At 39.9% G+C, this 13,897-nt stretch overlaps 1 protein-coding gene across 12 annotated transcripts in view; it reads right to left on the bottom strand.

The window, feature by feature from the left end:
- Xiap (X-linked inhibitor of apoptosis) overlaps positions 1 to 13,897 on the bottom strand; it is a 53,460-nt gene that overhangs the window by 17,482 nt on the left and 22,081 nt on the right. For 2 of the 12 annotated variants that reach the window (XM_052738514.1, XM_052738536.1), the window contains exons 2-5: positions 6,893 to 7,117; positions 3,499 to 3,612; positions 2,581 to 2,637; positions 693 to 1,598 (exon numbers count right to left, since the gene is read on the bottom strand). In XM_052738514.1, the coding sequence (XP_052594474.1) occupies positions 693 to 1,566 (874 nt within the window). In that variant the 5' untranslated portion in view covers positions 1,567 to 1,598; positions 2,581 to 2,637; positions 3,499 to 3,612; positions 6,893 to 7,117. Of the gene's footprint in view, positions 1 to 692; positions 1,599 to 2,580; positions 2,638 to 3,498; positions 3,613 to 6,892; positions 7,118 to 7,865; positions 7,904 to 13,897 lie in introns of all 12 variants that reach the window. The other 10 variants (XM_052738519.1, XM_052738546.1, XM_052738527.1 and 7 more) reach the window with 7 other exon arrangements.

Below are 13,897 nucleotides of genomic sequence, written 5' to 3'. Positions count from 1 at the left end.
GGGCCAGGCATGTAGATAGAAAATATTCCTAGAAGTCACCACACTACTGGCTATTCTTGAGACATCTATAGGAACTGTTTCAAAAATACTCTGAAGTAGCAAGGCATAATACAGGGCGGCTTTCACATATGTAGTGTATGTTTTAAAGGTAGATGTTAATTTTTGTTTGGCTGGTTTTTTGAGAGAGGGTATCATGATATACCCCAAACTGCCCTCAAACTCATCTTCCTATGGATTGCTGGAATTACAGAAGTGTGGCACCATGCTTAGCCTGATGTCAATTTACCACAAACCCAACTAAATTCTGTTAACTCTTTTTATAGGGTTATAGTGAAGCTTAGAGAAAAATCCATTTAATAAGTATTTTAGCACACAGAATAGTAGATATTCAATAAATGGTAGCTACTATTTTTAGACCCATTATCTATCAGGAATCGATACTATCTTTTTTTTTCAACTCAACCCCCCAAAAAATTATATGAAAACAGATCTGACTCATAGTAGCATAGCATTTTAACATAAATTCAATAGTTACATTAAAGATGTAACATATAAGTTCAGAGAATGATACTGAGGATAAGCAAGCCTAAAAACTTAGCCCTAAATACTAATCAGTTCCGAAGACTAAAGGCAATGACTTTCGTTTGGGGAGCCCTGTGACAGATGGAAAGTAATTTACCGGTTAAGTTTACCTAAAGCATAAAATCCAGCTCTTGCAAGCTGCTCCTTGTTAACTGAGTATATCCATGTTCCAAAAGTAATGATCCGTGCTTCATATTCTGCCATGGCTGGATTTCTTGGAGAATTTGTTGAATTTGGGAAATTCCTATCAGAACTCACATCAGATTCACTTCGAACATTACCATTCCGGCCCAAAACAAAGAAGCAATTAGGAAAGTGTCTCCTGTGTTCTGACCAGGCACGATCACAGGGTTCCCAATTTTTCAGTTTTCCACCACAACAAAAACACTGCACTTGATCATCAATCCCTGTGTAGTAGAGGCCAGCACTAGCTAACTCTCTGGGGGTTAAATGGGCATAGTCTGGCCAGTTCTGAAATGACTTCAATCTGGCTTCTTCACTACACATGGCAGGGTTCCTCGGGTATATGGTATCTGAAATATCTACAACCTGTCCAGTCCTCAGAAGATAATCTGCATGAGTCTCAGATGGCCTGTCAAGAGCAAAATGACTTCTGTTTCCCACATAGTTTTCAGCTTTGTACTGGCCATTTTGGATACCAGGATTTGTAGACTGTGTGGCACTGTTTTCAAAATAAAAACCATTGATAAATCTGCAATTTGGGGATATTTTCCTGTGTCTTCCAACAGCTGAGTCTCCATACTGCCATCTATCTACTGTCACGTGACAACTAAAGCACTGCACAGTATCCCCTTCACCAGTATAAAGAAACCCTGCTCGTGCCAATGTTGATGCTGAGACAGGACTACTACTCGGAAAGGTAGCAAACGTTTTTAATCTAGTAAACTCTTCTACAAATTCTTCATCCTTATTGGTGTCTGCAGGTACACAAGTTCTAGATCCTTCAAAACTGTTAAAAGTCATCTTCTCTTGAAAATAAGACTTGTCCACCTTTTCTAAAAAGAGAACATTGCATTAGGAAATCCAACACACATAACATAAGGAATATATTTCTGATACTAACCACTAACACATTATCCAATGATAACATAAAACAATGGCACAATCACTAAGATACATTTTAATTCTAAACACTAGAGCCTTACAGTACCAAACTACTTGAGCTTTAAAATCTGGTGCTTTTGTTCTCTTTTTTCAGTGTTAGGGCTTCATATAATGCCAAACACATGCTCTAACACAGAACTATACTCCCAGCCTGTTTCTCTCTCTTATTTCTTGTAGTCTTGGATATCCATCTCAGGGCCTTTTGCATTTTAGGCAAGTACTCTCTACAAGTGAACCTCAATCTCAGTCCCATTTTCTCTTTTGATGGAAAACAATATGTAAACAAATAGCAGAATTACTAATCTTAAGTACTCATTTTATATAAATATGGAAACTGACACGGAAAAATTATAAATATTAAACATGTGAAGTCATTAATTAGGAAAAACATGAACGTAGCATAAAATATGCAGATTATTAAAGGCTATGTATAATTGTTATAATGAATCATTTCATATTCAAGACATCAAAGTTCAATTTTTACTATTTAAAAAGAAATGAATGTTTAGAATGTTCATGGATTAATTTAAAATACAGTTTTACTTTCTTGCTTAGCCAAAAAAAGGTACTCTAGTGGATGCCAAGCACAAATTAAACTTGATGCATTTTCAAAAAAGGAGGACAAAGTTGGGCTGGATCCAAAAAGAGTTAGGGAGGTAGGTGACTATGATCAAAATGCAATGTATAAAATTCTCAAAGAACTAATAAAAATATTAAAGTATTCACAATATTATTTCCAGCATGCTAAGTATATCAAATGTTTCTCATTTTCATGTATAGAGTCCACTTTTGCTGGAACTAGACCATTCCTTACTTTATGTGTACACACACACACACACACTCCCCCTCCCCTGCCCCCCACACCCTACATACCCAAAAGTGCCAGGCAGATAATGGCTTAAGAACAACTTCTGTTGGTCAAGGAACAGTCTGTTTAAATGGAAGAGAATTCAGCAGCCTCATTAGAGTTGCCAAATTACAACTATGTAATGTTTAGCCCAAATAACATACCAAAAGGAGTCAGCTGAGTTATGGGAAGAGTGGCAAGATAATTTGTCCTCCAACATGGTAAAGTGCAAAAGGATGCTACTAATAATTGCACAAAGACAACAGGCATAAATCATGGTCACCTTAGGCAAAGCAGACAGAAGAACACATGCTCACCCTAGCTACAAGACAAACCTGAATCTCCAGACTCTTCCACATTGCCATACTGTCCTCAGTATGTTTGTCAAATGCAAAATAAACAAATGGCTAAAACACAACAGCAAAAATGAAAGATTCTGATGCAAAATGAATACATTTCTGGATATTTCTCAAAGGGGGTGTACAAATAGTCAACTAACACACTAAACACCAGAAGAACACAAATTAAAGTCACAATGAGGTATCACCTCACAACTATTAGAATAGCTATTATTTGAAAGACAAAAACCAACAAATGCTGCTGAGGATATGAAAAAAGGAACCTTTTTTCATAGGTATGTAAACTAGCACAACCATTATGGAACACAAAATGGAGATTCTTTTTGTTTTTATGTAGATATGTGTGCCTGGTATGCATGCATGTGCATGGATATCTTTCTCTATCATTCTCTACTTTGTTGAGACAGAATCTCTCAGTTGAACTCAGAGCTAGCTCACTGACTGGGCTGGTCTAGGCTGCCAGCTTGCTCCAGCCAGCTTCTGCCTCCACAATGCACTTGAACATCTCTCCAGCCCCTAAATGGAGCCTCTTTAAAAGACAGAGTTGGGGTTTGAAGTGGTGACTCAGCAGTTAGGAGCACTTACTGCTCTTGCAGAGGACCTGAGTTCCATTCCCAGCATCTCTATCCACATCAGGCTGCTCACAATTACGTGCAACTTCAGCTTCCAGGATCCAATGCCTCTGATCTCCTTGGGCACCTACACTCACGTGCACACACCCACAAATACACATAATTAAAAATAAAAAAGTTTCAAAACAAACTAGACAATGATGGGGATGTTGCTAATGTAGTAGAGGACCTAGCTAACTCTGGGTTTAATCCTTAGCACTACATAAACTAGGTGTGGTGGTACACCAATAATCTTAGAACTCATGAGATGGAAGTAAGAGGATCAGAATTTCAAGGTCATTCTCAGCTACATAACAAGTTTAGGCCAGTCTGTGATATACAATCTCAAAAACAAACAAGCAGAGACAACTCTGACACAGGATCTAGCAGTCTCACCACTGGGCATTCATCCAGGGAAGGAAAATTCGTATGTTGAAGAGACACCTGTATTTGCACATTTATTACAGTACTATTTCTATGTGGAATCAGCTTTAGGTGACCATTGTTGAATAGACAAAGAAAATGTATTATATGTATACAATATAATATTTAGCCTTAAAAAGATTAAAATTCTACCATTGGCAAAAACATAAATAGAACTGGATGAAATTATGTGAAGTAACATGAAGTAACATGTCAGATACATCTGTGGAAGCTAAAAGTTTAATGGGCACAAGGGTGTACTTAAACAGAAGTAACTTATTGTTCTTCCTTTTTGTTTGGAGTCAGAGTTTCACTACATAATCCAGGCTGGCCTCATATTTCCTGTCTAAGCCTCCAGAGTCTTGGGATTACAGGCATGTACCACCAAGCACTGCAGGACAAGGAATTTTCCTGTTTCATGTATGGGAGTGAATACGCAAGTGCAGGCCTGTGCACGTGGAAGCCTAACGTGCATGTTGAGAATCTGCCCCGATTTCTCTTCCATCTTATTCGTTAATACAAGGTCTCTAAGTAAAACCTAGACCTTCTGATAATGTCTAGTCTGTTAGCCAGCTTGCCCTGGAGACCCTGTCTCCTCCTGGAATTATGGGTATGCCACCATGCCCACACCCAGCATTTATCTGGGCATTGAGAATCAAAACTCAGGTCCTCATACTTGCATAGCATATAGTTTAGCTACTGAGCCATCTACTCAGCCCTGATTACTAATATTCTGTAGTATATTAGAAAAACTATGGTTGAAAATAATTAACCAGATATTTTAAAATAGTTAACAGGCAAGTTCTGAATATTCTCAATGCAAAGAAAATAAATGTATAACATGAGAGACAATGAATATTTAGTCTGATCTGAGTTAATGCATATTTCCCATGTAGTGAAACATGTGACACTATATCACATACACTTATAATTACTGTGTCAATTAAAAATATATTTTAAGGGCTGGAGAAATGGCTCAGCAGTTAAGAGCACTGGCTGCTCTTCTAGAGGACCAGGGTTCATTTCCAGCACCCACACGGCAGCTCATAGTTGTTGGTAACTCCATTTCCAGGGGATCCAACACCTTCATACAGACATACATACAGGCAAAATACCAATGCACATGAAATAAAAATAAATTATTTTGGGGCTGGAGAGATGGCTCAGAGTTTAAGAACACTGGCTATTCTCTCAGAGGTTCTGAGTTCAATTCCCAGCAACCACATGGTGGCTCACAACCATCTGAAACGAGATATGGCACCTCTTTTGGCATACATGCAGAACACTGTATACATAATAAAAATAAATAAATCTTAAAAAAAATAAATCATTTTAAATATATGTATTTTAAAGAATACATTCAGGGGGCTGAGGCAGGAGACACTAAATTAAAGACCAGCCTGGGCTACATAGAGACCCTTCTGAAAACGCGCACGCGCACACACACACACACACACACACACACACACACACACACACACACGCACACATCCCTCAGAATGGTCACGATATCTTGTTTACTTCTAGACATTAATTTTTTGGGACCTTGGAAAGACTTATGCAGAACTTTGGGCAGGCACTATGTTAGCACACTATGTCATAGAACATCAATTTCCTTTTTAGTAATATTAAAAAGATGACAATAACTTCAGACTTGTGTGGCCTTGCCAATTTTCACTAGTATTCATATATCCCTTAAGGGCTAACTTTTATCTATCTCTGAGCGATTTTTTGGAATACAGTTTTAGATACTTTTGACTAGCATTTTCCAGATGTTTGAAAACATTCTGACAATACATTCAAAGTTCTTTGTTGGCTCAGCATAAGCTAGATGATTAAATAAGAGATTCAAAGAAACAAAAGGCTAACTGATAAACTAGTGGGAAAAAATTAATACAGAAATACATAAAATTTTATATTCTTTTTTTAAATTATTGCATAACTAAGGAAAATGAATAAATGATTTAGAATGAAGTCACATAAAGGCGAACTTCCAGTTTAAAACCTTGGGATTTGAGTTAATTGCAAATTTATTGCAAGCCAACATTACATGGCTGCTAAAAAACTCAGCCTTCAGACTGTGTTAGTGTCCAGATGTGGAACATTCACATCCAATTCAACTCCACAATGAATATTACCTCCAGTTCCAAACACATTTTAGGAGGAACATTGACAAATTTTCATGTCCTCAGAAGAGCAATCAAGATAATATCGTATGAGGAATAGTTGCAAGAGCCAAGACTATTTATCCTAAAAGGAGGGAGGGTTGACATGTGGAAAAGAAATCCAAATTCCATGTACCTTTACCTTATAGTGGAATTAAGGGCAATGCATATACTTACTACATTTTACTTATTTTTTGCATTTTAAAATCTACACACATGCATACATGCACACACCACATACACACACACCACAGGGTATGTGCCACAGCACATGTGTGGAGGTCAGGGGAAAACTCTCGGGACCCAGTTGTCTCCTTCTGTCCACCACGTGGCTCCAAAGATAAAAATCAGGTCATCAGGTTTGATAGCAAGTGCTTTTACCTGATGAGCCCTCTGGCTGGCTCATAACCAATAACACATTTTAACCCCATATATGAATCAACTTTTTTTTTGGGGGGGGGGGGGTTTCGAGACAGGGTTTCTCTGTGTAGCTTCGCGCCTTTCTTGGAACTCACATGGTAGCCCAGGCTGGCCTTGAACTCACAGAGATCTGCCTGCCTCTGCCTCCCGAGTGCTGGGATTAAAGGCGTGCGCCACCACCGCCCGGCATGAATCAACTTTAAAACAAGCAAGTGCAGTACAAAATGAGTTGGGTTGCCTTGGAGATTATGAGTCCTTCCCATCAGTAAAGAGACTTCAGTGTAGAATAGAAGACTAGGCATTTTCAAATCAGTAATTATCCTGAAGAATGATCAACATAAACACAATCATGAAACTCACCTTCCCTAAGGTAATGTTTCTTTTCTTGGGACAATCAAAACATATAAAATTAAAGATCTAGTCTTATTTCACAGTGGCAGAAATTTTGTGAGGCTCAATTATTCATCCCATTCCAGATACGTGAAGCTCTGTCATTCTATGAGAGCATCTCTCTGTGAAGTTTTGAAGAGGAGACTTCAAAAGTGGATATAGTGGCATATTCCTGTAATCCTGGCATTCTGGAGTCTAGGGCAGGAAGACGATGAGTTTAAGGTGAGTTTGAGACCTTGCCTCAAAAAAATAAAAAGAGATTTCACTTTCTCAGGGATTAATTCCATGCTGTTGGTTTAGGTTACAGAGGTTTGAAAAGCAGGTATTTGAATGAATACTACATGTACATTATAAGATGTAGAAGGATGCCAAAATAGAGTTATCCAATAAGCTAAAAGTGAAAGACAAGTGACAATCAAGAGAAACCTGTGGGCTAAAGATGGCTCGGTAGGTAAAAGTGCTTATCCCACAGAGTTTGTGGCCTGAGTTAAATCCTGATAACTGATACAAAGGTAAAGGATAGAAACAACTCTGCAAAGTTGCACTTGACCTCTAATCATGCACTTTGTGTGTGTGTGTGTCTCTCTCTCTCACATACGTGAGTGCAATATACACACACACATATATGAGATAAGGTTTCACTGCAACACACACACACACACACACACACACACACACACACACACACACACACACACACACGAAACCCGGTTGGAAGAAGGTAACAGAAAGGTAACAGAGAGTAAAATAAGAATTCACATGAAATGAACGCTGGCAAGGAACTGCAGAGAAATGTAATTCTATAAAAAGCAGAAAATTATGAATATAGAAGAAAATGGGGTATATGCCTATTGGAGAAAGGTTACAGAATGTCTTTGGATGTGAAAAACAAAACAAAACAAAACAAAGAAGATGTGAGGAGCAATAGACTATGCTGAGATACCTGAAGGCCTCTCTGTATTGGTATATTCCGGCGTTGTACTGGGTAAGCAGAAATGGAGAAAAGCAGGGAGCACAATGTCAAAGAAACCTTTGTCAGAGGGGGAAGGCAGTCAGAAATCTTGAGGGAAAAAAAGGATTGGGGAAAATTGTACCATGGAAGTCAACAATGAAACAGCAAGGAATGGCGCATACGCTTCTATGATGGAGTTGAAAGATTTTAAAATGGTGATATAGTTTGTTTAAAACACACATGCAATTCTGGGATTAATGGCACATGCCTGTAATCCTAGCACTTGGGAGGTGGAGGCAGAAGTTCAAGTGCAGCCTCCTACATGGTGAGTTCAAAGTCAGCCTGGTTACACAAGGTCCTGTCTCCCCCTGAAAAAGTAAAATACACATGTGTACACAGACAGACACACACATCCTAGTCAGCTCTGTGAAGAAAACTATGAGCAGGTGCTTAGAATAGAGGATTGTTAACCTGGAGAGCAAAAAGGAAGTAGGTTGAGATATACAGAAATAAAAAAAACAGCCAATTTACTATTTGTAGATAACACAAAAGGTTTTTTTTCCCCTCTTAGATTTTTATTAAGAAATGTAGAATATGCTGGGCGGTGGTGGCACACGCCTTTAATACCAGCACTCGGGAGGCAGAGCCAGGCAGATCTCTGCGAGTTCGAGGCCAGCCTGGGCTACAGAGTGAGTTCCAAGAAAGGCACAAAGCTACACAGGGAAACCCTGTCTTGAAAAACAAACAAACAAAAACAAAAAAAGAGATGTAGAGTAAAGGCTATTTGAACAGGACAAAGGATATAAAATAGGAGATAAACCAGACTGCCACCATATTAAAGCATACTAATGATCAAGACATAGAATGTAATATTCAATGAATTGAAAATATGTTGAGCTGGGCAGTGGTGGCGCACACTTTTAATCCCAGCACTTGGGAGGCAGAGGCAGGCGGATCTCTGTGAGTTCAAAGCCAGCCTGGTCTACAGAGAGAGATCCAGAACAGGCACCAAAACAACACAGAGAAACCCTGTCTCAAAAAAAACCAAAAACAAAACAAAACAAAAAATTGCTGCTTTGTTCAAAAACAGTATTGTGGTGGTAGTATTGGAACTGATGAAGTTTATGAGGACATGATTATTGCTGTGTTAGCATTTGGGAGGGAAGACAAAGGCAGGAGGATATCTGTGAGTTCAAGGCCAGCCTGGTCTACATATTGAGTTCCAGGACAGCCAGGGCTACATAGTGAGTTTCAGGACATCCAGGGCTACATAGTGAGACTGTCTCAGAAAAAAAAATGTTATACTGGCAAGATTACAAATGATCTTTATCTGAAGAAAAAGAAAAGAAAGAAAACATTAGCATTATCATTTGATTCAGGATAAATTATGCTTTTTCTCTTTACAAATACTAGTATTATCACCTAAAACCTGTCAAGTTGCCCCTACATGTTGAGCCAGGTGCCCACCAAGTTGTAAGAGGCAGAGAGCAAAAGTAGATTGTTCAGCCCCCACAAAGAAAGGCAGCATAGCTGTGCTAACACAGCAGTGAAACTCCAGGCTAGACACCAATTGCATCTTTAGGCACATGCATCTGCGGGCTCACGGGTTACAGGTGCTTACAAGCCTCCTATCACTCCTAAGGGTGTACTGAGCATGAACTATGGTTGTGGAGTTCAAAAACAATTTGTTGCGGTAACGCCAGCGCTACCATCACCCGTTCACCATGTCCGAGCGAGGGGCTGTGGATCGAAAAACAGAGACAAAAGACAGCAGGTCATTCGCCTCATTCGCCTCAGTAGAATGCCGAATGCCATTTATTGAAGGAGAGAGGAAACCTTAAATACAGGCTTACAGCACAATGGGAGAACCCCGGAGGGCAAAGTTCGCTATTGATGTTTACAATCTTGCATCTAAGCTGTTAATGCCCAATATGCAGGATACACAAACAAGGAACTTCCCTAAAGCATTCAGGAGGGTGGATACCAGCAGGGAATTAGCATAGGGAGGACATCTGGTCAAGGTCGGCTAGCAGGCAACGGCTTTACTCAACATGGGAGGAGACCAGGGCCCTACAGGTCAGCATCAAATTTCATAAAATAAAAAAAGCAAAACCTGGAAATTTTAAGGAATTTGTGGATTACTGTAAAATGTTCACAAGAGATCTGATAACATTTTAGTAGGTCATGCAAACATCCAGGAAGACTTATAATCTATATAACAACAACTACCCTAAAGGTGTTTCAACAGCTAACCTACTGTTTAGGATTTTTATAGAGGAATGGAGAAGCAGCAAACAGTGACTTGATGTAATCATGTTCTTTAGACAATAAAAATGCTTTAACTTGACTAGGGAGATGGCTCATCAGGTAAAATTATTTGCCATGCCAAGTGTGAGAACTTGAGTTTGAATCCCTAGAACCCATATAAAAGTGGGACAAATAAGAAAAGAGCATCTACAATCCCAGGATTCCTATTGGGAGACATAGGTGGAGACAGAAGAATCCCTGGGAACTCAAGAACCAGCCAGCCTGGCATGCAGAGTGGAAAAACAACAGAGACCCTATCTCAAACAAGGTGAAAGGAAAGGACCAAGGTTGCCTTCTGACCTCCACACATGTGCTACAGGATGCATGCACGTGCATCCATATATGAATAGGTGTGTGTGCACGTGTGCTCGAGCACACATACACACATACACACACACACACACACACACACACACACACACACACACGGGGCGGGGGTGTTTTAACTGATTCACGCTCTTCTATCAACCACAGAAAGGCAGTATCTAGTCACTTAGTATGCTTTAAGACTTTCGGCATCTATTTTCTATTATAGACATGAATGCTCTTCCATAAACTTATCTCATTTATAATCACAGCACTGAAGATTCCCCAGGATTCTACATCTGGGATGTTTCCACCATAAGAGAATATAACATACAGCTTAGGAAAAAGACCTAGACCTTCTTATATCCCAGTTTGCCTCAGGAGCTCTGGTTCACAACAGAAGAATGTTAGCTCTTTTGTTGGGCCCTCACCCCCATTCCTTGGGTAGCTGTTGCCTTGCTTGCTGACCTTGATCAGATGTCCTCCCTATGCTAATTCCCTCCTGTTTCCTTCCTCCTAAATGGCTTACCAGAGGTTCCTTTTTTGTGTATCCTGCATATTGGTGTAAACAGCTAGGGTGCAAGAATGTAAAATATCTGTAGTGAACTTCTGCCTTCCGGGGTTCTCCCACTGTGCTGTAAGCCTGTATTTAAGGTCTCTTCCCTCCTTCAATAAAGGGCATTTTACTGAGATGAATGACCCACTGTCTTGTCTGTTTTAATCCTCAGCCCCTCGAATGGGTAGTAGCACAGGCACTACACTCTTTATGTTTTAGAAGTTAATGTTACATGTGGAGCATGATACCTCATTCCTATAAGCCTAACTACTTGGGAGACTGAAGCAGTGAGCCCACTGGTTTAAGGCCTACCTGGATTATATCCCAATTTGAAGGCCAGCCACCACTACATGAATTTGAGTGTAGCCTGACCTATACAAAGCCCTATGTCAAATAAACAAAAAAGAATGATGACAATGATGAAAATCACACTATCATAGAAAATAGTGGTATGCTACTGGCTAAAACTGTTCCTACAGCTGAAGAACAAATTCAGTTTTGAGGTATGTTTTCCCCCTCAAAGTAAGTGAGCTTAGCATGTGGTATAGGCATTTCTAGAATTTAAGACACATGCTCCCAATAAAAAACTCTCAGAAGCTACAACAATTATAACATTATGAAACAACTGATTGTCTTCTAAGTGAGGATATCACAGGAGTTGTAAAATTAGCTTTTATGAGCTTTTACAGAGGGTGTGGTGGCTCACACTTGTAATCCCAGCATGCAAGAGGCTGAAGCAGGAGGACTGCTGTATGATGCCAGTCCTGGGATACACAATGAGTCTAGGACAGCCAAGGATAGACAGCAAGACTGTCCCAAATAAACAAAAGTGGCTGTAGCTTAGTTGTAGAGCACTTATGTAGCATGTATGAGGCCCTATGTTCTATCCCCAGTACTTCCCAAAAATAAGTAAAATAAAAAATTTTTTTAAAAGGATGAAAGAATGGGGACTGGAGAGATGGCTTAACTACTGACTGCTCTTCTGGAGGTTCTAAGTTCAATTCCCTGTAGCTAGAGTTTTCCTGCCTGGCCCACAGTCAGAACAAATCTCTCTCACCCGCCAGTCCCACAGCTGCTCAGACCCAATCAAGTAAACACAGAGACTTATATTGCTTACAAACTGTATGGCCGTGGCAGGCTTCTTTCTAACTGCTCTTATATCTTAAATTAATCCATTTCTATAAATCTATACCTTGCCACGTGGCTCGTGGCTTACCAGCATCTTCACATGCGGCTTGTCATGGCGGCGGCTGGCAGTGTCTCTAACTCAGCCTTCCACTTCCCAGAATTCTTCTCCTCCTTGTCCCGCCTATACTTCCTCCTGCCTGACTACTGGCCAATCAGTGTTTTATTTACTAACCAATCAGAGCAACACATTTGCCATACAGAACATCCCACAGCAATTCCCAGCACTCACATGGTGGCCAACAACTCCCGTTCCAGGGGACCCGACACCTCACACAGATATAAATTCAGGCAAAACACTAATGCATATAAAATAAAAATAATTTTTTTTTTTAAAAAAAGGAGAAACAACGAAAGAGTTAAACTTTGGGGCTGGAGATATGGCTCAGCAGTTAAGAGCACTGGCTGCTCGTCCAGAGGACCTGGGTTCAATTTCCAGCACCCATATGGCAGCTCACAACTGTCTGTAACTACAGTTCCAAGGAATCTGACACCTTCACACAGACATACATGCAGGCAAAACGCCAATGCACATAAATACATAAATCTTTTTAAAAAAAATATTAAAAAAAGAGTTGAAGCCAGGCAATGGTGGCACACGCCTTTAATCCCAGCACTTGGGAGCCAGAGGCAGGTAGACCTCTGTGAGTTCTAGGCTAGCCTGGTCTACAGAGCTAGTTTCAGGACAGCCAGAGCTACACAAAGAAACCTTGTCTGGAAAAACCAAAAGAGTTGAACCTTGATACCAATGACCCAGAATAGGTAACTAGCACAATCATAAAATGTTATTAAAAGAAAATCAAAAAGTACATTAAAAAGGCTGCTAGGAATGAACAGTGGAACATGGGGAATAAGTACAAATGCTCACTGGGAAGTTACATCTTGGTGACAGTTGCACAATTCTATAAATATACTGAAAACCATGAAATAGCAGTATACTTCAGGGTTTTGTTTTTATTTTTGTGGTGCTGGAGATGGAACTCATGATCTCATGCCTGCTAAGCAAATGCTCTACCACACTATGGCGGTATGTGGCTCCATAAATGCACACTTTAATTTTATAGCATTTGAATTATATAACATTCAATAAAGCTGCTAAGATATTAAAATTGGGAGGTGGGCACCGTGTGGCCATGGCCCGTGGCCCCCGGAGCCGGTGGGCTGAGCCGGAGGAGGCTCTTAAGGGCAGAGCCTGGTGATGAGGAAGCAGAAAACTTATAGCCCAGCTTTGATTAAAGATGACTTCCTTGTTCACTTAAGAAGTTCACCTTTCTAAAAGACATGAAGAAATAGTATCACAAAGATTAATGTTACTTCAGAAAATGAAGAATAATTTTGGAGATCAAAACAGAGAAAGGGCATGTCTTCTCCAAGCTACTGAAACTGCTTCAAAAAGGAAACTCAGTCTCTTGCAGGAAGGACCCCAAAGACCTTAAGCTGTGATGTGTTTAGATCCAACTCAAATACTAAACACCATGAAAACATGAACCATTGATTTTGCCCAGCTAATTCACAGGAAACACACAGAATTCACTGTGCGAGAGCTCACTTCAGAGATGCCTTTGGATAGTTATGAAGAAGGTGGTCAAAGTGTATGATTGCGCAGGGCCTCACCATTTGGCCAATGAGCCCATTTGGAATAAAATCCTATGTGTAACAAAAGAAAAAG

This window comes from Peromyscus californicus, unplaced genomic scaffold (assembly GCF_007827085.1).
Source record: "Peromyscus californicus insignis strain IS unplaced genomic scaffold, ASM782708v3 Scaffold_10__1_contigs__length_136768540, whole genome shotgun sequence".
In the NCBI taxonomy this organism is placed as follows: Eukaryota; Metazoa; Chordata; class Mammalia; order Rodentia; family Cricetidae; genus Peromyscus; species Peromyscus californicus.
The sequence above is the reverse complement of the archived record's forward strand: the minus strand, read 5'-3'. Positions and strand labels throughout refer to the sequence as shown.